Consider the following 25,198-nt stretch of genomic DNA (forward strand, 5'->3'; position numbering starts at 1 on the left):
TCTAGTCTCCATTAAAGTTTCTCCTCTGCCTTCTTTTTGGCTGTGTTTTGTCTTAATGACTCTAATTTTCTACGAGGCTTGACACCTGAAGACACTCTTATTTTTTAAGAAAAAGAAGAAAAGTGAATACAATAAGTAAGGTGTTTGCCAGGAGGGGAGAAGTTGTAAATTTGTTTCAGACCACATTCTCACTATCAAGCAGAGCTTTAATGTCAAACAGCAAGTGATCTCATGGTGTCTTTTGGTATTTATATTATCATTTACTCACTTTTATTAACTTGAAGATAAGCTAACATTGTCTTAAGTTTAAGGTCATAATTTGGTAATAAATCATCCTTTGGGCATCCTTTAATTAACCTTGATGAGCTTTTTGGAACAGCAGTAGTTAACAGAAATAAAAGATATAATAATGTTCTAAGTTTTAATTTTCAAAAAATACTTCTTCTTTATCAGAGAATTACTCTCCTGCAAGTATGGTAACTGAAATTCTTTGTATACTCTGTGATCAAAAAGAATGTGCAATTGAATGTTTATATAACAACACTGTGATCGAGGCGCTTCTTCAACCTATTCATAACCTAATGAAAGGAACTAAGGTTAGTATTAAAGTCTCTTAATTGGATATTAGTGAATATTCAGTGGGACTTCTAAATTTGATAATCTGAAGTATTATACCATTTTCCCTATAAATGTATTTTAAATCTTAGTTATACAATCAGTTGATTTTAGTTGTGACAATGTGGGGAGAAAGTACATATAACATCTTAAACTTGTTTTGGTCAGGCTTAGATTGTAAGGACTAAAGTTATTATATTAAGCTATTGGTTTTGCAAATCTAATGAGTCTTGTGAATGTTTTGTTGTTTGTTTTAATGGCAACTGTATAGCCTTTGGAAATATTTTCCTGAAGAGCCAGCTTTGTTTTACATGAAGAACAAGTACTACTTTAGAAAAACTTATAATTATCCCAGTTCTGAACATACATATATGTCTCTTTACAGGTTGTACAGTATATTTCCTTACATTATATAATTTAACCTTCACAGCTGAGGCTGAAAGAAGCAAATTGCTTAAGGTCAGACATTTAACAGGTGGAAGAGTTGGTACCACTACCACTAGTGCAGTCTAATATATCTCTCCACTTTTTATGACTTAAATTTCTGGGGAATGACTTAAAGCTTTATCAGTAGGCTACAGGTTTTCGCCTTTCCATGTCTGTGTTTTGTAGTGTTTTTATTAGCTTCGTCTCCCTTTGCCCACCTCTCAATGGGCTGGGCAGCTGCTCAGCCACTCAAGTATTCGTTATTTATTGCTCATTTAGAAAACATTAAGCGTTTATGTGAATGTAGTACAAAGTATGGAATTCTAGGAAAGTAAGTAGATATAATGAAAGTATTTTGACCTTAGTCCACCTCAGGGAAACGAGATGAGCAGAGAAGAAACAAATAGAGCATAATGCACAACTGAATATTATAGAATGCCATAAAGTAAATTGTGAAACGTAAACCGTATACCAGAGCTGAGAAATGTACTCCTGAATCTTGAGCCATAGCTATTGTTTGCTTCTTTGCTTCATACATCTATCTTTAACTTTCTGTTTTCTTTTGGCATCTTTCTTTACCAGTATATACTGGTAAAGCTAGTTTTAGTACTTTTAAGAATCAAAAGTGGGGAAATATGATTGGTCCAACCTATGTTTTCTCATTAGATGACATCATTGGCTATTTGCCAGCCCATGAATTGGCTGTCCTTAGTCACACCTACAACTCATGACCCAACAACCAGGTGTAGGAAGGGATGGCATCCCTTAGAAAAGATGGTAGTATATTAGATACCATGTATAATAAAATTAGATCGGATATACAGGAACCCAGTGAGTGAGAAGTAAAGGGCTAAAAAGAAGAGCTACTGCATTTGTCAACTAGAATTATATACATATAAAACTGTAATAGCAATTTTTTCAACTGTCTAAATAATAATTGGTTTGGGTAAAAAGTGTGTATGTATTTGCCTTATCAACTGTGCTGGTACGAGAATATAATCTAATGACACATTTAATTCAGACATTATTTCACAGCCAAACAATCAACTTTTTTGTTGTGGTAATATAACTTTATTGGACTACATGACCACCCTAGAATGTTAGTCTGTTATATGTTAGCGTGTCTTAAAATTATATGATATATTTAATGTACAGGCTGCTCCAAATTGCTCTGAAACAGCTTTAATTCATGTAGCTGATATTTTGGCAAGAATTGCTTCTGTAGAAGAAGGACTTATTCTACTACTTTATGGAGAAAATATGAGCTCTTCTGAAGAAAAAAGGTATGTTTCTGTTTTGAATTTGTGGAATTTTTTAGCATATTTTCTCATACCTGATTTGAAGTTTCCCAAAATTTTGTCATATATTAATGAAAATCTAACTATTCTAGACATAGTTAGGTTTCCTGATCAACTGCTAACATTAGATCATCAGAAAGTTGCAGGAGTAACCAGGATTATGGATTATACAGGCAGAGTAGGTCTTGATGTCTGCAACTTCAAAATAAGAATAGGAGGGTTCACTCTACATGGGATCTTTTTTGCTTCCTTGGACTGTACTCTATCAACTTCTAAAGCCACACATGATTGATTTCAAGTTAAACCACACAATGGAAATGCTGACTACTTCCACATCTTCCTTCTCTAACCCCTACTCCGTTCTATCTCCTGGCTTAGCCAATGGTAACATTTTGGTTATGCTTCCAGACTTTCTCTGCACCTATAATGATGCATCAAGTATATATGTTCATGTTTATAGAATTCTTTCTCATTTCAAAAATGGTGTATACATTACTCTGCAGTTTTTTTGTGTGTAACCAAAGCATCTTCCTAGGTGAATGAAACATTTTTAATAGCTCTATGATACTTTTTTGTATGCTTTACCATAATTTATTCAAACTTCTGTCCAATTATTGGATATCAAGTTTGTTTAGGATTTTGCCTTCATAAATAACACCACAGTGAGTGTTCTTTTATCCTGTTGAAGTGGTAGATTACATTAATTAACTTTCTGAATATTGGACCAGCTTTGCATACCTAGAATAATTGTTTTTAAACATTGTTAAATTTGATTTGCTAATATTAGTAGAGGATTTTTGTCTGTGTTTGTGAGAGAGATTGGTTTGTAGTTTTTGTGATCTTTGGCCTTACTGTAAAATGCTGGTCTCATAAGTTAGGAAGTGTTCTGCGTCTATCTTATGGAAGAGATTTGGCATAATTTCTTAAATGTTTGATAGAATTCACCAGTGTACCTATTTGGGTGTGGTGTTTTCTGTTTAGGAAGATCATTATTTATTCTATTTCTTTAATAGATTTGGGTTTGTTCAGATTGTTAGAATTTTGGCAGGTTGTGTCTTTCAAGGAATTGGTCCACTTATCTAAGTTTTAAATTTGTGGGCATAGAGGTTTTGTTTTTTGTTTTTTTTTTTTACAGTATTGCTTTATTACCCTTATAAAGTCTATGGGATTAGTAGAGACAGCCCCTCTTAATTCTGATGTTAATTTGCTTCTACTTTTTCTTTTTCGCCTCTAACCTGTCTAGAGGCTTTTCAATTTTACTGATCTTTTTAAAAGACTAGCTTTCCCCCCCTCTGTTCATTTCCTGTTTTTAATTTGACTGATTTCTGCTCTAGTTTTTATTGTCTTCTTCCTTTTGGATTTAGTTTCATTTTCCATGGTGAAAGCTTAGATTATTGAATTTTAGGTTTTCTTTCTAATATGTACATTCAATGATATAAATTTCCCTCTAAGCACTGCTTTTGCTGCATCTGACAATTGAGTTGTGTTTTCATTTTCATTAGTTCAAAATATTTTTGTCCATCTTTTGTTTTTTTCGGTACGTGGGCCTCTCACTGTTGTGGCCTCTCCCGTCGCGGAGCACAGGCTCTGGACGCGCAGGCTCAGCGGCCATGGCTCACGTGTCTAGCCGCTCCGCAGCATGTGGGATCTTCCCGGACCGGGGCACGAACCCGTGTCCGCTGCATCGGCAGGCGGACTCTCAACCACTGCGCCACCAGAGAAGCCCAGTTCAAAATATTTTTAAACATCTCTGGAGACTTCTTTGACCTCTGAGTTATTTATGGGTCAGAGAGTATATTTTGTATGATTTATATTTTTAATTTGTTAAAATGTGTTTTATGACCCAGAATGTGGTCTCTTAGTGAATGTTATGTCTTATGTGAGCTTGAGAAAAATGTATATTCTGCTATTGAAGTATTCTATACATACCAGTTATGTACTGTTGGTAGTTGGTGGTGTTCAGCTATGTCCTTACTAGCTTCATGCTGGATCTGTCAGTTACTGACAGAGGGGTGTTGAAATTTCAGACTATATCAGTGAATTCATCTTTTTCTCCTTGCATTTCTGTTAGTTTCTGCTCCATGTATTTCGATACTATTGGGTGCATACACATGAAGGATCGTTATGTCCTTTTGGAAAATTGACCCCCTTTATTATGTAATGTGCCCTTTGCATAATTTTCCTTGCTGTGAAGTCTGAAATTAATATAGCTACTCCAGCTTTCTCTTGATTGTCAGCATATGTCTTTCTTCATCCCTCTACTTTTTTTTTTTTTTTTTTGGGGTACGCGGGCCTCTCACTGTTGTGGCCTCTCCCATTGCGGAGCACAGGCTCCGGATGCGCAGGCTCAGCGGCCATGGCTCATGGGCCCAGCCACTCCGTGGCCTGTGGGATCTTCCCGGACCGGGGCACGAACTCGTGCCCCCTGCATCGGCAGGCGGACTCTCAACCACTGCGCCACCAGGGAAGCCCCTTCATCCCTTTACTTTTAATCTATCTTTGTCATTATATTTAAAATGCACTTCTATAGATACCACATAACTGAGTCTTGTTTTTTTATCTAGTCTGACAGTCTGTCTTTTAATTGATTCTTGTCATTTAGAGTGATTTGATATGATTGGATTAATATCTACCGTATTTGTTACTGTTTTCTGTTTTGCCTTTATTCTTCCTTTTTTGTGTGTGTTCCACACTTTTTCTGCCATCTGTTATTTTTTTTTTCCATCGTGTGTTTTAATCTGTTTACATCTGGGAACATACTGTCTTTCTGATAATAGTCACGCAACAAGACCAAGGTCTTTTCTTGGGTCACCGTTTAATCCTCACAGTGGCTAAGGAGGGGGCCTCTGTGGTCATCTTCATTATACAGATGGAGACTTTGAGGCTTGGATTTCGATAACTTTGATTTAGTATAAGAGAAGTGGTTTTTTCTTTTTTTTTCTTTTTGACCTATTTTGCACTAATGAAAAATTTCTTTTCTCTGCTATACAAAAGTAACACATACTCCGGACAGTGAACTTGGGAAGGAGGAACGGAGCATTAGTAACTAAATTGAGAGGCAGCACTAAGTGAGGGTTAGTCACACGAGCCCTGGTTCAGACTACTTGGGTTCACATCCTAGCTCCACCGCTCAGTCATTCCTCACCTGTGAATTAGGGATAATCAGCACTACCTGACTCACAGGGCTGTCAACACTTTAAGCCAGTTACTACATGTGAGGCAGTAAGGGTTAGTTAGCTTTTAGTGTGTGCACATGTGCCGTATAAAAAGTGGGCTTGTGCCTTGTGTTCAAGTACTTAACACGTTTTGTAGAAGGTAAGCTTTCTGAACTCCTACCTTTGAACAGAATAAATACATTTTCATAGTTGGTTGATAGCTTGGCTAGGTGGGGAGACTGGAAACATTGTTACATTGCCTTCCTGCATCCACTATTGCCAAGTTCCATGGCTGAGTTTCTTTCTCAGGAGCCTTTTTAAAAAAAATTTTTTTTATAGTATCCACTACAAAGGAGTAAAGTGATGAACTTTATTTATTTATTTATTTTTGGCTGCATTGGGTCTTCGTTGCTGCATGGGCTTTCTCTAGTTGCGGTGAGCGGGGGCTGCTCTTGCTTGCGGTGCGCGGGCTTCTCATTGCGATAGCTTGTTTTGTTGTGGAGCACAGGCTTCTAGGCGCATGGGCTTCAGTAGTTGTGGCTCGCAGGCTGTAGAGCGCAGGCTCAGTAGTTGTGGCGCACGGGCTTAGTTGCTCCGCGGCATGTGGGATCTTCCCGGACCAGGGCTCGAACCCGTGTCTTCTGCATTGGCAGGTGGATTCTTAACCGCTGCGCCACCAGGGAAGTCCCCAGGAGGCTTTTTTACCTCTGAAACTTTCCAGGACCTGATGTTTCTTGAGGGTATGACACTGGGCCTTTTTTCCTTTTCTCAGGCATTAGCTGGACAATGTTAGGGAGAGGACTTGCATTCTTTGGCACAGGGGACTTTGCTTCTGTTGTGAGTTTGATCACTTTCTCTGCTTCTGTTTTCTCTTTTTGGTGCTCCTGTGAATTGGATGTTGAATTTCCAGGTGTGATCCTCTGGGTCCCTTAGCTTTTCCCTCGTAGTCCTGCCTTTTTGATCTTTTTCGTTACATAGGAGATGTTCTTGGATTTATTTTGATAGTGATTTTTACTTTCTAAGAATACTTGGTTTGATATGTTTTAAGCTTGTCAAATGGGCCAGGTTTTCCATGCCTGGCTTCCCAGATCCTGTAGTTTAGTTGGGGAGGGGCCCTTGTGGCCCAGAATGCTGACTTCAGCCCCTCTCGAACTCCCTGTCTAGTTGGGCACCTCATGGCTCTCCTCAGCTATGCCTGGCTTCCAGCTCGGAGCCTCTTAGGCTTACCTTCTTCAGAGCAGCTTTGTCCAATAGAGCTTTATGTGATGATGGAATGTTCTAGATCTGAACTGTCTAGTAACATTACCACTAGACACTTATGGCTGTTGAGCACTTAACATATGGCTAGTGTGACAGAACTGAGTTGTAACTTTTATTTGCTTTTAAATTAAAAAAAATTAAATGTGGTTAATGGCTATGGTATTCACCACTCTAGAGAATAAACCTCTAGTCTTTTGGCAGGATGGAGAATCGGGGCTATGGGTTGGGAGACCTTAGACTACTACTCCTGTGTTCAGCCCCACCTGCATCCTGCCCTGGGCTGTTCTTGGTGCCTGAGATCTCTGGGCTTGGGCTGTGCCTTGCTTCTGCTCAGTTCTGCAGGTCTGCTGCTTCCTGGGCTGCTCCTCAGTTACCACGTGTCTCACTGCCGCTTTCCACCTCTAAGTCACTGCTGCCATCTTTTGGCTATTGTTCTTTCTTCTCTTTTCCATTGTGGGTTTATATCTCTTTATTTCTTGGTCCCTGTTTTTCTGGGGCTGGGAGGGGGGAGGGTGCTGAGTAAGCATGTGGTCTAATCTTCCATGAGTAATCCGTTTTCCTGATCTTCTATTCTTATTTACTGTGATATTCTTCCCAAATCACTGTCAGCCCAGTAGTTAGCTGTTCTTTTCTATTGCTTGAGTTCTCTTCTTTGGGTTCAGCTTTTCATGTTATTCGTTCTTTAAGACAAAATGGATGTAGACAAGGGCTCTGCCGCTTAGTTTTTATAAATTGGGGAGTTTCCAGCTAGACCTTTCCTGAACAGGATTTTGATCAGCAGCTCTGTGTGGACCAGTGTGGTGAGTCGATTGGCAAATTTTCTCTGAGAGAATAAGGGCGTTGCTGGGAATTTTCTGTTATATTGAGGACATTTCAGATGCCAGAATTAAGAAGACTTTTACCTTAGGAGCTCACTTCTCTCTCTGGAGAAGCCTTCACTTTCCCTAAACATTTGTTCAGAATTTTGCCCTGGTATAAAAGCTGCTCATGCTTCTGAGGTGAGTGTGGGGCAGGGGTAGATCAGACTCCTCCCCACTTTGGGCCCCACTGCATTTGCTGACTCTGAGCTCAGAGCTCCATCATGGGCTCTCCTCTTCTGCATTCCAGGCAGGGTTTTTATACTGTGGGTTCCTCTGCCTCTGTAATCTGGAGCTGCTCCCTCCCTGTCTGCCTTCTCCCAGAAGTCTTTAAAACCTCTTTCTCTTCCCATTCTTGCCATTGTTCAGGGGTTTCCCTTTTATACAACTGTATTCTTATTTTACTGGGCTCTCATGAGCAATGGGAGGCAGATGTGTGTGGACACCTGCGTATACCTTCTTTGGCTTTAATTGAGCTGAGCATTTTATGATTCAGTCTTCTTCTTTCCTAGCATATCAATTATACTTTTCTTTTTCTTTCTTTTTAGTGGTTGCCCTTACGTTTGTAATACATATTTACAGCTGAATTAGCTGTAACTACTGGTATTAAATCTTCTTTCAAATAACGCTATACCACTTAACAGGTAGTGCAAGAACCTTATAAGAATACTCGCAGCTCCTCCTTCCTATCCCTTATAACTTTGTTGTCATTTCACTATTCCATAGGTATAATCATGAAATACTTGTTTGCAATTATTATTCTGAAAAAACTTATCTATTAGGTCAATTAGTAATACACGAAAAATTTGTATTCTTTATGAAGTACCTTATATACTAGGCTTTTTTAAATTTCAAAGTAGATTGCCCTAAAAATGGTATTGCTGGGTCAGAGCAGCATGTATATTTTATATTTCATGGGTACTACCAGATGATTTTCCAATGTTGTAGTATTTTACCTTCTTGCTGGCAGTGTGTGAGAAGCATGAAGAGTACCCTTCTTTCCATATTCTTGTCAAGACTACATCATCAGTTTGACTATATTTTGGCAAGCTAATGGGTGAAAGACCTTGTTTTGATTCATATTGTCCAACTCTTGTTGTGTTTGAGCATCTCATTGCTCCTATGGAGATACGGTTTTTGGCTATTTCCATTTCTTTTTTTTTTCAGTTTACTTTTTATTTTTAAAAATTTTATTGGAGTATAGTTGCTTTACAATGTTGTGTTAGTTTCTACTGTACAGCAAAGTGAATCAGCTATGTGTATATATATATATCCCTTGTCTTGGATTTTCTTCCCGTTTAGGTCACCACAGAGCACTGAGTAGAGTTCCCTGTGCTATGCAGTGGGTTTTCTATTTTATACATAGTATCAATAGTGTGTATATGTTAATCCCACTCTCCCAACTCATCCCACTTGCCCCTTTCACCCTTGGTATCCATATGTTTGTTCTCTACGTCTTTGTCTCTATTTATGCTTTGTAAATAAGATCGTCTATACCAGTTTTTTCAGATTCCACATATATGTGTTAATGTACGATATTTGTTTTTCTCTTTCTGACTGACTTCACTCTCCATCCACATCTCTACAAATGACCCAATTTCGTTCCTTTTTATGGCGGAGTAATATTCCATTGTATGTGTGTACCGAATCTTCTTTATCCATTCCTCTGTTGATGGACATTTAGGTTGTTTCTACGCCCTGCCTATTGTAAATAGTGCTGCAGTGAACGTTGGGGTGCATGTGTCTTTTTGAATTATGGTTTTCTCTGGGTATATGCCCAGTAGTGGGATTTCCGGGTCACATGATAGTTCTATTTTAGTTTTTTTAAGGAACCTCCATACTGTTCTCCGTAGTGGCTGTATCAATTTTACATTCCCACCAACAGTGAAAGAGGGTTCCCTTTTCTCCACACCCTTTCCAGCATTTATTGTTTGTAGATTTTGTGATGATGGCCATTCTGACTGGTGTGAGATGATATCTCATTGTAGTTTTGATTTGCATTCCTCTAATAATTAGTGATGTTGAGCATTTTTTCATGTGGTTGGCCATCTGTATGTCTTCTTTGGAGAAATGTCTATTTAGGTCTTCTGCCCATTTTTGGATTGGGTTGTTTGTTTTTTTTGGTATTGAGCTGCATGAACTGTTTGTATATTTTGGAGATTAATCCTTTGTCCATTGCTTCATTTGCAAATATTTTCTCCCATTCTGAAAGTTGTCTTTTCATCTTGTATATGATTTCCTTTGCTGTGCAAAAGCTTTTAAGTCCCATTTGTTTATTTTTGTTTCTGTTTCTCTAGGAGGTGGGTCAAAAAAGATCTTGCTGTGGTTTTTTTATGTCAAGGAGTGTTCTGCCTATGTTTTCCTCTAAGAGTTTTATAGTGTCTGGCCTTACATTTAGGTCTTTAATCCACTTTGAGTTTATTTTTGTGTATGGTGTTAGGAAGTGTTCTAATTTCATTCTTTTACATGTAGCTGTCCAGTTTTCCCAGCACCAATTATCGAAGAGGCTGTCTTTTCTCCATTGTATATTCTGGCCTTCTTTGTCATAGATTAGGTGACCATTGGTGTGTGGTTCTATCTGTGGGCTTTCTATCCTGTTCCATTGATCTGTATTTCTGTTTTTGTGTCAGTACCATGTTGTCTCGATTACTGTAGCTTTGTAGTAGAGTCTGAAGTCAGGGAGCCTGATTCCTCCAGCTCCTTTTTTATTTTTTCTCAAAATTGCTTTTGCTATTTGAGGTCTTTTGTGTTTCCATACAAATTGTAAAATTTTTTGTTCGAGTTCTGTGAAAAATGCCATTGGTAATTTGATAGGGATTGCACTGAATCTGTAGATTGCTATGGGTAGTATAGTCATTTTCACAATATTGATTCTTCCAATCCAAGAACATGGTATATCTCTCCATCTATTTGTTTTGTCTTTGATTTCTTTCATCAGTATCTTATATTTTTCTGCGTGCAGGTCTTTTGCCTCCTTAGGTAGGTTTATTCCTAGGTATTTTATTCTTTTTGTTGCAGTGGTAAATGGTATTGTTTCCTTAATTTCTCTTTCTGACCTTTCATTGTTGGTATATAGGAATGATTCCTTTTCATAGCTTCAGCCCACTTTTTTAGTTTGATTTTTTTTCACCGACTCTGAGTTACGTATACACACAGTGAACATGCAAAGCTTATTATAAAAAGTTCCTTCCTTGTTCTCCAGAGGCAGCTACTTTTGGCTGCTTTAGATGTTTCCTTTAGAGCTTACATCTAGATCATTAAATAATGCACTTATAATACTTTTAGATTTTAGTTTAACGTATTAGTCATTGACTTATTACAATGATTTATATCTCTCTCTCCTTATCTCCCCCAGCCCACCTGCATGTACACACTTAGTCTCTCCCTTCCCTCTATCAGTGCAATATATTTGAGCCAGTAGTCTTGTTTGGAATTATACTGTATCTACCCTACCATGAGCAACCTTCACAGCCCAGCCATATCATTACTTTCACAACTTGTTTTCTTTGGAGTTAGTTTTATTTCTTTTGTTGGCATTAATTTTCAGTGTACTTAACTTTCCTAACTAATTATATCTTCTCTCAGTATATTCAAATGCTAGACAAATTCTATCAATTTTTATCAAAGACTTTTTTAGCCTTCTGATCTACTTTATTCAGACTAGTTCCTGGCTTGGTCTGGTGCATAGCTTTTATCCTTGTAATGACCTTTATCATCACTAGGATGACTTTTTCCCCACCGCCTCTGGAAGCTTTTCAGTCTTCTGTTGCCTGTTAGTATTCTGAAATTTTATGATGTTTCTTGATGAAGTTCTATTCTTAACCTATTTGATGGACTTTTTTAATCTGAAGATTTATGTCTTTCAGTTTAAGAAAAATAGTTGGATTTCATTTCTTTTTTGTGTCTTTGTTTTTACATAATATGACTTTATTCATATGAAATGTGAAAAATAGACAAATTCATAGCAACAAAGTGAATTTGTGGTTGCTGGGGGCCAAAAGTTGGGGCAATGATCTTCTCTTTTCTCTTAAACTCTCATTGGGATTTAGACTTCCCTATCTGTTCTATGCGGTTTTTTTTGTACTTTCTAGCAAATTGCCTCAGCTTGCTTTATTTTAAGCACTTCTACTGAAATTTTTATTTCTAGTTCTTTTTTAAGAGTACATTCTTACTCTACCACCTTATTATTTTAATTTGTTTTTTATTTTATGTGAGTTTTAAAGGTTACTTTACATTTACAGTTATTACAAAATCTTGGCTGTATTCCCCATGTTGTACAATGCATCCTTGAGCCTGTCTTACACCCAGTAGTTGTTTGTACCTCCCACTCTTCCACCCCTATATTGCCCCTCCTCCTCCCCACTGGTAACCACTAGTTTGTTCTCTTATCTGTGAGTCTGCTGCTTTTTTGTTATATTCACTAGTTGTATTTTTTAGATTCCACATATAAGTGATATCATACAGTATTTGTCTCTCTGTCTGACTTATTTCACTTAGGCTAATGCCCTCCAAGTCCATGGATATTGATGCAGATGGCAGAAATTCATTTGTTTTTATGACTGAGTAGTATTCCACTGTGTGTGTGTGTGTGTTTGTGTGTGTGTGTATATATATGTGTGTGTGTATGTGTATACACACACACACCACAACTTCTTTATCCATTCATCTGTTGATGGACACTTAGGTTGCTTCCATTGTAAATAATGCTCCTATGAACACTGGGGTGTATATACCTTTTCAAATTAGTGTTTTTGTTTCTTTTGGATATATACTCAGGAGTGGAATTGCTGGGTTATATAGTAGTTTTATTTTTAATTTTTTTGAGAAACTCTGTATGGTTTTCTACAGTGGTTGCACCAATTTACATTTCCCCCCAGCAGTGTTCCCTTTTCGCTACATCCTCATCTCTACATCCTAACATTTGTTATTTGTGTTCTTTCTGATGATAGCCATTCTTACAGGTGTGAGGTGAAATCTCATTTTGGTTTTGATTTGCATTTCCCTCTTGATTTAGCAGTGTTGAACATCTTTTCATGTGCCTATTGGCCATCTGCATTTTTTCTTTGGAAAATATGTCTATTCAGTTCTGCCCGTTTTTTAATCTGGGTTTGTTTTGTTTTTGATGTTGAGTTGTATAAGCTGTTTATATATGTTGGATATTAACCCCTTATTGGTCATATTATTTACAAATATCTTCTCCCATTCAGTAGGCTGTCTTTCATTTTATTGATGGTTTCCTTTGCTGTGCAAAAAGCTGTTAAGTTTAATTACGTCCCACTTGTTTATTTTCGCTTTTATTTCCTTTAGGAGATGGATCAAAAAAAATATTGCTATGATTTTATGTCCAAGAGTGTTCTTACTAGCATCCTATTCTTGTTTCATGAGTGTAAGTTCTTCTTACCTCTGTGAAGGTAATGAAGTTTTCATTTGTCATTTTATTTTTCTGTTCAAATAGACTTTTGTATTTGTTATCTTGGTCTCTGACTTTTTAAATCAGGTTTCTTCAAGTATATTAAAGTTAGTAAAAAGCTGCTTGAAACTCATGCAGGGAAGTGTGACTTGTCACTTGTGGCCTTTGCTGAAGGGGAACCTTGCCATGGTATTGTTTGAGGAACCTTTAATGTAAGTATCTTTAGTCTTGTCTTTGTTCTGGTCAGAGTCCATGAAGAAGGCTCTTACAGTTAGCTTCCTGAAGAGAGTATAAGCCTAGTGAGAGAAGACCACTGAATGCAAAAGGTGATGGGTCTCAAACTTTAGTATATAAAACTTGATTAAATCCTGTGCTGCTTGCTATCAGTTTTAATCTCTGCCTAACTTCCAAGAGGTACAGGGGTGACTACCTGGAATGTGAAAAGAACCTGGAGGTCAAATTCCTTCTTAAACTGAGTTTCAGGTATCTCTATTTTAAGTCCCACTTGTACCCCCAATTATAGAGATTTTTGGTGCCACCAATTTGAGTTTTTTGAGAGGTTCTATGAGATCATGTTGATTCCATTTTCTACGCTGTGGCTGATCATTCAGTTTTTCTAGGCTCTGAATTCTTTTATTCTAGGTTCCAAACTTTGTTACTATTATATCCTTTTTTTCCTCCTTGTCCTTGATGGCTGCAAGAGCCTTCTGAAAATTTTGTTTACTTTTGCATTTTAATATTTCAGCAGGGAGCAGATGTGAATGTATGTGTTCAATCTGACATAGTTAACCTGGAAGTCTTTTTCTTATCCATATATAACAATTCTTTTAAAATTATGAAGACTAACCCTTTGTCATGAGTTCTAAGGTTTCTTTTTATTGTCCATCACTTCTCTATTTAAGTTTTTTTCTGCTATGTAGACATCCTTTAATTGTATGTAGTCGTTTTTCCCAATCATTATCCTTATGATTTCTAGATTTTTTTTCTAAAGCGTCTCCCTCACATTGAAGTTAAACAGATAAAGCATAAAACGTTAGAACTTCTTCTGAATCCTCATTGTGCAGTGGTGAAGAGTTTCTAACTTTATTAGCGAAAACCTGGATATATCTCAGATGTCTAACAATAAGAGTCTAGTTGATTAAATTATGTTTATACAAAGGAGTACTTAGCAGCTGTAAAAAGGGGATGAGGAATTTTTTATGTACTGCTATAGAATTATCAGAATATATGAAGTAAAAAAACAGAAGAATGTTTATAGAATGCTACCTTTTGTATAGTACGATGGAATATGAATAAATACAATTATATTTGCTTTTTCAAAAGGGAATGATAAAAGAATAAGCTAAAAAGTAATAGTTTTAGAGGAGGGGAAGAAGTATATGGATCGGGAGGTATCGGTATGAGACATCTGGGATTATTCCTTGATTGTACCTAGGTCTAACTTAGGAATCATGTATCTGTTTCATATACTAAATGTTAAAGTTAAAAAGTAGAATTAAAAAAAATTCAAACAAATGGAAATAAGTGAACTTAACTACCAAACAGTCAAGTTAGTGATATACTCATGCAGAGAAAAGCAGTTCAGTCAGATTAGGTCACTTGAAGTACATTGCTTTTAGGTATCATCTTTTAGTCCTACAGGTGCTCATATAATTGCCCAGTTTTCGAAAAAAGTTCTTGATGAAGATATTTCTATTTTTCCTGGATCGGAAATGTTTCCTGCGGTTAAAGGAGCTTTTACTTCTGTGTGTCGTCAAATATATGGTACATGTGAAGGCTTGCAGGTTTTAATTCCTTATAGTTTGCATGAATCTATAGCAAAGGCATGGAAGAAGGTAAGTATTTTCAAACTTTTTTTCTTCTCTTCAAATCTTTATTTCAAATACGGTCACTATTGTAATATCATACCACAGTTAAAATATTTTACTGGAGCAAATATGACGACTTTAGCACCACAGTAGTCCAGGGGACATAATGCTTTCTTATTTGGCACAACATGACTTCAGTACATCCTCTCCCCATAGCACAAAGCTCTACGACCTAACTGGGCACTACAAAGTCTCTTCTTCTGAAAGGAGAGCCTTTGAATAAATTGTCTCTGCATAGACTGACCCTTTGGAAGTTATTTCTGAGCAATTTTTACAGATACCTGGGTTTTTGTTGCATACACTGGAGATCATAATGTAGCAACAGTCAAATATAGTATATATGACATATAGTATATGGCAATATCTTCCCCCCACCCCATTTATATGCTTCATTTATGAAATACTTCACATTATAGTTAAGAATCAAATAACTTAAAATTTGCAGGTAATTTAATTTTTAATTACATTGAGTCAAATATAAAAATGTTGCATGAGAGCTTATGAATAACACTATCAGTAAAAAAAAAAAAATGTAAATTTGTTATATTTTAGACAAGTTTGCTATCAGAAAGAATTCCTACTCCAGTACAGGGTTCTGATTCTGTTTCTTCGAAAAGCCAGGAATCCCAGAACATGTAAGTAAATCTGTTTTTTCACATTTGCTGAAATAATCTCAAGATGAGAAATGTAATAGAATACTGTGGCAAAAACATTTTATAGGAAGCTAGATGTATATATATAATATATAGGTTCAAGGAAAAGTACACCTAGGAGGAACCTTAGCAATCATATATACTTGTACCTTTTAAAAGAAAAAATAGCAATATTTATTATACTTCAACCTGTATTTACATTTTGGGTTAGGAAATGTGACATGTTGTAGTGTTTCCAGAAAATTTGGAGAATTACCAAATACTAAAATTGGGAATTCAGTAGAAGTAGAATGTTTTCAAATGCCAGTGAAGTCCATTTACATTTAAACTATAACTTTCCAATATGTGTGGGGTACATTTTAGATTTTGGCATTGGAGAATTATTTAAATCAGTATTTATAGTAATTTTAAAATTTAGATGTTTCCATGTTGTTTTCACAAATATCAGTAGGATATGGAGTCAGATTAATGGGGAATATATATATATTTTTTAAATTAAGATCTGGTGATGTATTCCTGGAGTCTCTTTTTAATTGAGTGTTGGCATAATCTACAAAGATAATTGGAACTTTAAGTGATGTTTAGTTAAGAGAAATTTAAAAAGTCACCATTTTTCTTTAGATAGGCATAGTTTAACTCAAAAACAAAAAAGTCAAACAAAGCCTTTTACATTTCCTTAATGATGTAATCGTTCAACAAATAGTTAATTTTCTAAAAATCAGTTGTAGTTTTTTTGTCTGATATAGTTGTGAAACTTAAATCAACTGCCATCTTTTTCTTTGCATGAGGGGGTGAGTAACAATGTTGCTGCAGTTCATTTTTCAGGTAATTTCTAGGTCTGTTTTCTTCGATCTGTGATTTATCATTTTCATTCATGCATTCATTTTCTACTCATTCATGCAGCCATTTATTGGACCGAGTACTTTGCTGGGTTCTGAGTATACCTATACACCTTAGAGAACTTATTGTGTAGTGTAAAATACAAATAAGTTAATACAGTGCGTCAATGTAGCATGCTAAATTTATGAGAGGGGTCATTCAGGGTCCTTTGGGAGCTAACTTGGGGAAATCTTTCCCCAAGAAGCAGTTATTAAACTAAGTTAAAATGGATACATGGATATTAACTGTCTGAAAAGGGGAGAACATTATTTCGGGTGGAAGAGATAGTGTGGTCAACAGACTAGCAGTGAGAGAGAACATAATGTATTCAACACGTTTTACTGTCAGTAAATTTTTAGATTCTGATGTTAGAGTCTGAGGGAACTAATAAATTATATGTCACTCCTTCTCTCCTGTGTTGTAAACCAATTAATAGAGATAAAGAAGTCAAGGAAATCAAACACTGAATAACATAGGCTTCCCAAGATCAGAAGAATTAGACAGATTTACCCTTCTTTCACTATCAGCAGTGGATAGGCTTCCATCACCCCCAGAGGCAGAGCTTACAAAGATCAAACTTAACCATGTAGTAGAACCAAGCAGACTGTGTGCTTCCTACAGGTAGCTGGGTCACAAAGAAGTGGTGGACTTGGGGACTGGCATTGCCTAGCCAATCATGCTTAGGTCATCCTACAAATTTCCTAAGTCCCTTCTTCAGTGGGGAGGAGTGAGTGATTAGGTGGAGAGAGGCAAGCAGTGTTAAACTGGGGAATGTGCTCCATGTGTAAACTTGATGCTAGAGGAAAAGGAGGTTCCTTCAGTATCTGATATTACTGTCTTAGAAACAAAGGTTTAATATTTTTTGATAAAATAGAACTGTTTTCATTTTTGTCATCAAAATCAAATGATCTCATGGAGTTGTTGAATATCTTCTGCATTGATTGAAAAGTTGGTATGAGATGGGCATTATTTGTTCCATTGTAGTTTGGTAAAACTTGAGCACAAAATCATTTTGGCCAGTTAACTAGACTAGCTTGTCTCCAGCATGTAGCAGGTGCTTGATAGCTTGGTTGAATTAGTGAATGAATAACACTTCTCCTACCACCAGGCACTAGATTCTAAATAAGGACAGTGATGGTAAGACTGAGATCTTAGTCTTACTGGGTAGGGTAAAATGAAGAGTAAGTTGTTATAATCTGACAGGCTAATGTTAGGCATTTTGATCTTACTTTCTGACAGTATATGTTGGAGATTTACTCTCCATCCTTTCATTTATTGGTGCTTACAATACTGTAGAGAAGATAGAAGCTGCTTTGTAGTCATCGTAGGGTATGTCTTAAATCTAGACTTTGAAATGCAACCCCAGATGAAATTTCTACGAGGCTAGTTTGATATTGGTGATTGCAGTGACAGCAAATTACTTAGGGGCCATCCTTAGGGTGATGGTAGAGAAGAATGTAATCACAAAAAAGCCAATGATGCCCAACCTGCCCCAACCAATTACCAAGGGACCTTTGGTAAAACTAGATGCTGAAGTAACGGGGGAATCTTTGATCTGCAAAAACAGCCTATGATCCCAAAGAAATAAACACCTAAAGCTTAATTGCCATGAGAGTGTCTATACTATACACTCTATAATATCTAACCATTCAAAAAATGGAGTTCTCATAAGCTAATAAAGCAGTGTGATCGTTGCCTATTGTCCTAGGGGGAAGGGTTCTCCAAGGATGATAAACAAATTCAGTAGCTTAGATCTTCCTTCTGTTTTGAAACATTGAGTGTCTTCACTATAATTTGAAGGGAGAATTAAATGCTAGGTTAATAGGAGAAACAATAAGCTAAAGGATATTAACTTTCTCAGAATTATATGACACAACCTGTAAGTTTTTTACCTGTGTTTTTACTTGGGGGGAGTCAGGGTAGACTTTTTAAAAATAATTTCTTTAATGGCTAATAGTTCATTCAAGGTTTTTATCTCTGCTTGAGTGACTTTTGCTATATTTTCTAAAAAACATATTTTTTTAATCAATATTTACTTTTTTGGTGTTAATTTGTACAAAGTATTCTTGTGATGTTAAAAACAATTCTTTACCTGTAGTTATTTCTCCTTTTTTGATTCTTAGTATTTTTTGCTGCCCCCCCCCACCAATTTATTTTCATTAGTTTATGCAAAGACCAGTTTTTGATTTTGCTAATGTTCTCTTTCCCTCTCTATCTTCTCTCCTTCCCTCACTTTAGTAGTACAGGAAAACAAGTGAAAGGGGATTGAGAATGGATATTAAAAGAAGGAATCTACATCAGCCATTCTAACTTCAATACATTTTGATATGTAGTACTTTCATTATTAAGCTCTTATAAATATTGAGAAATTTCTATCTTGATTTTACTCTTTAAATCCATGAAATATTTGGAATACATTTAAGTTTCCAAACGTAGTTTGTTTGTTTTTTACTACTATATTTTACCGTTGACTTCTAATTCATTTCTGTTCTTTTCAGAAAATATAGATTGCATAATATGTATCCTTTTAGGTTGGTTGAGATTTTCTGTTGTAGTACAGGGTCAATCAAAACAAAAATCTGTCCTTGCTTGAAAAGACTATTTTATGTTTTTTATTGGAAGTAGAGATATTCTAAGTTTTTAATATTTCCACCAATATTTTGTTTTGTCTGCATATATATAATCATTCACTATAAAAGTTGATTTGTCCATTTCTCTTTGTAATTCTGGGGTTTTGTTTTACATATATTTTATGCTATTAGGAACATAATTCACTGTTTCTTGGGAACTTTTTATTATATAGTATTTCATTACTGCTTTGCCTTAAGTTTTATCCTGTATGTTACCAATATTGCTAAATATACTTGGCTTTAGTTAGTATTTGCAGAGTACGTGAGTTAAGAATGTGTCTGATTGCATATAGCTCAGTAAGACTTTCTTTTTCTCATAAAGCAAGAAGTCTCATGGAATACTATCCAGGCATTGACTTACTGATGTGGTTTGAGACCCAGCCTCCTCTACTTTTTCATTATTAATGTTTTTTTTGGGGGGGGTTTGCCCTCAAGTTTGCACTTTTGAAGAGGAAAAAGGTTGTAGAGACAAATGGCTTCTTTTCATGATGCTTTGTCTTTTATTTAGGAAAGAAATCTCTTCTCATTAACATTTTTGTGAACATCTTACTGGATTTGCTGTATGGCCACTTCTTGCTGGATGGGAGTTGATAAAAAAGGAGTTTAGATGGAGGTTGGGTCAGCCTGTTAACACAAAGTATATTTTTCATCTCTTTATTTCCTATCATTCAGAGCAGTAAATTTTGAATTTTTATCCAGTCTGATAATCTCTATTTTTTACTAGATGAATTGAAGTTTTTTACATTTTTGCAATGCTAATATTTGGGGCTTATTTTTCTTATTTTGTACTTTCTATTTTTATTCTATTTTCTTTGCTTTTCTCCCTTTATTGCCTTATCTTAGATCAATAAATTTTATCCTGTTTTTCCCTTGGTTTTGACTTTATAAGTCACTGTTCTGTTTCTTTTTTTAAGTGGTTGTTCCTAAATTCTCAATATACATATTTAACCATATATTTTTCTAAGAAAGTAAGAAGTAATTGGGTATTTATATCATGTTTTGAAAAGCATTATGGAGTTCAGCGTACTTTGACCAGTTGCTGCTCCTCTAAATACTCCATGACTGTCTTGTTATAGTTACCCAGAATTTTGGTTTTATATTTTTTAATCACCTGATTTATTTTTTCACAGATATTAAATTTTTTGACATGTTTATTATTTTAGGCCATTTGTTGAAACTTGTAGGCCGTTCTTTCTGATAAGCTCACTTTTTTCCCTAATAAGTTTCTAAATATAGTTATCCTTTAATTGTTCTTAAGGGTTTGAGGGTAGTAAACTGTCCTTATCTTTCTGTGTCTGATAGTAGCTATTCTCCTTCCAGCCCACACAAACCACCCCCACCCTGTCCACAGCTTTTGAGGGCTCACATTCTCTCTCCTCTAAATGGTAGTTTATCTGGGTATCAAAGTTTTGATAGACAATCATTTCTTATTATTATTTGAGGCTTTACTCCACTGTCTTCTAGAATAAGTAGTAACTGATAAGCCTGTTAGTATAATCACTTTTATTTTATTGGTCATATCTTTTCTCTCTCATAGCTTTTAATTTCTTTTTGGGGATGTTTGCTATTTCTGTGTGATTTAAGTTTATCCTGCTTGGTACTTTTTTTTTTTAATTTTTCTTTTATTTTGGAGTATAGTTGATTGGTACTTTGAATGTTCTTTTGATTGATAGACTGGAGTGGCATCTTTCTTCAAATCTAGAAAATTCTTAGTATTTTTCAAATATTTCTTCAATTCTCCTGAAGCTTTTACTAGATGCATTTGAAAACTTTTAGTATGTTCTGTCTCATCTGTTTTCTCAAACATTTCTTATCTAGCTACCGTTCAATTCAATAATTCTTTGTGGCTGAGAGTTTTCCCATTTGCTTTTTTAAATTAATTAATTTGTTTTTGGCTGTGTTGGGTCTTTGTTGCTGCGTGCGGGCTTTCTCATTGCGGCGAGTGGGGGCTCCTCTTCGTTGGGGTGCACGGCCTTCTCATTGCGGTGGCTTCTCTTGTTGTGGAGCATGGGCTCTAGGTGTGCAGGCTTCAGTAGCTGTGGTATGCAGGCTCAGTAGTTGTGGTGCATGGGCTTAGTTGCTCTGCGGCATGTGAGATCTTCCTGGACTAGGGCTCAAACCCGTGTCCCCTGCATTGGCAGGCGGATTCTTATCCACTGCGCTACCAGGGAAGTCCCCCCATTTGCTTTTTAAGTGGGTTTTTAAACAAATACTTCCAAGATTACCAATGGGTTTTTTAAAAAAATATCTACCTGTTTTTCATTTCTGCTTTTTGCTTCAGTTTTAATGGAAGATTAAAAAATTTCCTTTATCATAAATAAAGCTAGTCATTATTTCTAAATTATTTCAGCTGGAATGGATTCATTTAACAAATGTTGATTCTGCTGGCTCTTAGCTTTAGATGTCTTTTGAAGTTTGATTTCAAGTGCATTTAAAAATGAGTCTTTTTTTCCTTCACTACTTTCCTCCCTTCTGCCCTCCCTCATTTCCCCCACTTTCTATTTCTATATTCATTCTTCCCTGTCCAGCAGTTTTATGTTTTTTTCTTTTACCCCTATGTTTTAAATAAACATTGTATTGGCATTTTGAGGCTCCTGTCAGTGATGATGAGGATACTGCATATACTGTTAAAAGTTAGAAGATGAGGGCTTCCCTGGTGGCGCAGTGGTTGAGAGTCCGCTTGCCGATGCAGGGGACATGGGTTCGTGCCCTGGTCTGGGAAGATCCCACACGCCGCGGAGCGGCTGGGCCCGTGAGCCATGGCCGCTGAGCCTGCGCGTCCGGAGCCTGTGCTCCGCAACGGGAGAGGCCACAACAGGGAGAGGCCTGCGTACCGCAACAACAACAACAACAACAAAAAGTTAGAAGATGAACTGATTATCTGCTCATTTCTAGAAATGAAGCTTTCTCTGTATCTTCAAGTCTCCCTAGGCTTATGGCTTGTCAAAAGCCCCAATTTTAGTCAGTTTTATACATATATAAGTATTTTGTTTATATATTTATGTATATAAATTATATATTTTAATTAAACATATATTATTTTTAGTAGTCTTACCCAGTCATGAATCTTAAGCAGTGAGCTTACTGCTGGTCATACATCTCATATGCCACTCTTTGAGTCCTTTATATCCTTTTGGAGCCAAATTTGGTTTCCATTGCTTGCATTTGCCTCAGAACTAGTCCTACTTCTTTGTCCAAGGGGTATATATTTTGTGTTTGAACATAGTTATATCTTTGGCCATTGCTGTGTGATCACTGATCGATATGTGTCGGCATGTACTGATTGTTCCTTTTCTGATCAGAAAAGTTCTGAATTTCAAATCTCTTACCAGTTTCAAAACACACTTCTGAAACTTCCTTGGGCAAAAAAAGGCACACTTTTCCATGCTCTGTTTCACTGTGCATATAAGCATTTGATTTTGACCTATTTTAATATCCAGTTTTTTTTTTCTAGGCAAGTAGGAATATCCAGTAGGGTGGGTAGAACATTTTCTCGTACATCTGATACTTCAGGTGAAGTGCTGATATCCTCTCCTGTGTTTCCAAATTGCTAGCTCTGACTCTCCAATTTACTGTGTGTCTTCTGAATATTTCAAGTTGTTTTCTTTGTCCTTTCTTTTTCTCTGGAGAATGTTACTGGCCTTTTAGAATTATTTTGAGAAAAAATGTTATTCTCCAAAAGTAAGACTAAGAACCAATGACAATAAAGATAAAATGCCTGATATGCTTTAGAAAGTCAGAAGACAGATACTCGGTAATGAAAAGAAAGTATAGAAATAATGGAGAGTTGGGGCTTGGGGAATCCAGGCACAGCAGAATTATAATAGGAAAACAGAATGAAATTAAGACCTGATTGAGAGAATCTAGGTGTAATGAAAATGCTGACATGTTCAGTTAATACTTGATTCATTTAGTGAAGGAAAATTATTGGATAGAAGAAATAAGAAAAACAACTCACTGTCGAGGAAACCATGATGTTTATCTTATTTTTAAACATTTGAGTACTTTGTAGCCAATGTGTACTCTATAAATTTAATTGTTAGTAGTATTAAGCTGTTTTTTGTTGTTGTTGTTTTCAGTTTTGAGTACAATAAAGACGTTCATACCTTTCTTTTTACCTGTTTCAGTACGGCTTGGGAAGAGAATTTGTTAGACTATTTACTAAATTTTGCTGCCACTCCCAAAGGACTACAACTTCTTCAAAGAACAGGTGCCATCAATGAATGTGTGACATTTATGTTCAGCCAATACACAGAAGAATTACAGGTGCGAATTACCATCTGCCACAGGCAAAAGGAACTTTCCTTTCTGTAAAAGCCATTAAGAACATTATTCTGTTTTCTTTGTGTGAAGAGATTATTAAACCTCAATTAAAAAACCATATAGCATTGTAATATTTAACGATACTTTTTCAGGAAAGCTTTAGAGAGTTGATGTTGGTATCTGTGAGTATTTTACAGGCTGAAACAACTGGATGAAATTGAAAAACTCAGTTAATCATCTAGATGTTTTATAAATATGATATCAAACATCTGGCTATACTAAAACTCGGTGGAATTCCGGGAGAAAAACCTTTTGGGTCTAAGTGTATGTGTCATTGGGAGTTTGGGGTTCACATTTTGGAAGAAATAAATATATTTGTAGAGGGGTTTTGTTATTGGTACTGTTAAATAAAATTTACTATAAATTTAGCCCTTTATCAGAGAGAGATCTTTGAGGTATATTCATCATTTTGCTGTTACAGTAAATATCCCTAGATGTCAGGGATATGCTTTTAAAAGTGTGTCCTTTATCTCTGGAAGCTATTGTTTCTTGATGTTCAGACTTCTTATTGTAGCCTAGCAGAAGGGGCTAGGGTCTCTTGGGGATCTTTTTTTTTATAAGAGCATTAATTCCATTCGTGAGCACTCTCTACCTTCACAACCTAATAGCCTCCCAAAGGCTCCACTTCCTACCATTACTTCCAGGGCTTAGGATTTCAACATAGGAATTTTGAGAGGAGATAGACATTCAGAGTATAGCAAATATAGAAGGTTTTCAGGCTTTTAGTTTACATAAATTGTGTTTTGATCTGCTGATGAGTTTGAATTTCTCCTTGTGTACTAGTTAACCATTTGGGTTTCCCTTTTTTTTTCTTTCCATTTTTGAAAATATTCAAGTGACTGAGAGATTTTTCTTTCTCATTCAGATTCTTGAGACCATGTAGACATAGCTTTTTACTGTTGTGATAATATACCTAGGACTAGATGTCATTTTTTTATATTCATAACTTTTAAAACAATCTGGTCTTCCTTTTAATATACTGTTCATTTTAATAGAAGATGTTGTTCCCTGGACATCAGTAACTTACAACCATATAATTTAGTATAATAGTTTAATGTTGATTTACACCATTCAAGACATTTTTTGAACATTTAGATTCTCAGTTATCTTGTAAGAAGGCAACTAGACTTTCCTTAACTTTGCTGAAGAGAAATTGGAGATCCAGGCTGGTTATAAATTATCTGCTTGTGTTCACACATGTAGTTATTGATGGTAGTAATACTGGAACTCAGATTAGTCTTAACAGTGTCCGTGAAATCTAAGTCTTGTTTAGTGAAGCCCCTCTAGCTTCTCTGAAGTTTTCCTCTGCCCTTCCTTTTTAGTATAGTGTTGATCTGGAAGACCCCTGTGGCTGCTAATATCTGAATCAGCAGTGTCCTTTGGGATGATTGATGAGTAAGGTGTTTTTCCCATTGTCATGGAAGAAGGCAAGTGGGAAAAAAGATAGGCATTTATCTTGCTGTACTTCTGTGTTATCCCACTGCGGAACTAATGGATGATAAATTAAGGAAAATGGAAAATAAGAGTAATAAAAATGGAAAAGGAAGGCAAATTTATAGAGAGATGAGCAGCAAAAAATTTTAAGAAATAAACCTAATTGTTTCCTATGGTCTTTTAGTCCCCCCCTGCCTTTTTTTTTTTTTTTTTTTTTTTTTTGCCCTTAACATGGAATGTGTAGTTTATATTTTAAAAATTTGATAAAAACATATCCTTATCCTTTTAATGAAATGTTGAAAAATACAAATTCTAAATGGTTAGCTCTGTTTAGAAGTCAAACACTTTGTCTAAGGTCAGGCTGAGCTATAAAGTCTGAGGAAGGAGGAA

General features: G+C 36.0%; 1 protein-coding gene across 1 annotated transcript in view; it reads left to right on the forward strand.

The window, feature by feature from the left end:
- The window catches only part of TBC1D32 (TBC1 domain family member 32), a 176,008-nt gene that overhangs the window by 44,045 nt on the left and 106,765 nt on the right, over window positions 1–25,198 (forward strand). Inside the window, exons 13-17 of the mRNA XM_024759058.1 lie at window positions 454–596; window positions 2,197–2,324; window positions 14,655–14,856; window positions 15,442–15,524; window positions 23,179–23,317. Of these exons, the coding sequence (XP_024614826.1) occupies window positions 454–596; window positions 2,197–2,324; window positions 14,655–14,856; window positions 15,442–15,524; window positions 23,179–23,317 (695 nt within the window). The remainder of the gene's footprint in view (window positions 1–453; window positions 597–2,196; window positions 2,325–14,654; window positions 14,857–15,441; window positions 15,525–23,178; window positions 23,318–25,198) is intronic.

The sequence above is a fragment of the Neophocaena asiaeorientalis genome, unplaced genomic scaffold (genome assembly GCF_003031525.2).
Source record: "Neophocaena asiaeorientalis asiaeorientalis breed wild unplaced genomic scaffold, Neophocaena_asiaeorientalis_V1.1 scaffold5, whole genome shotgun sequence".
Taxonomy (NCBI): Eukaryota; Metazoa; Chordata; class Mammalia; order Artiodactyla; family Phocoenidae; genus Neophocaena; species Neophocaena asiaeorientalis.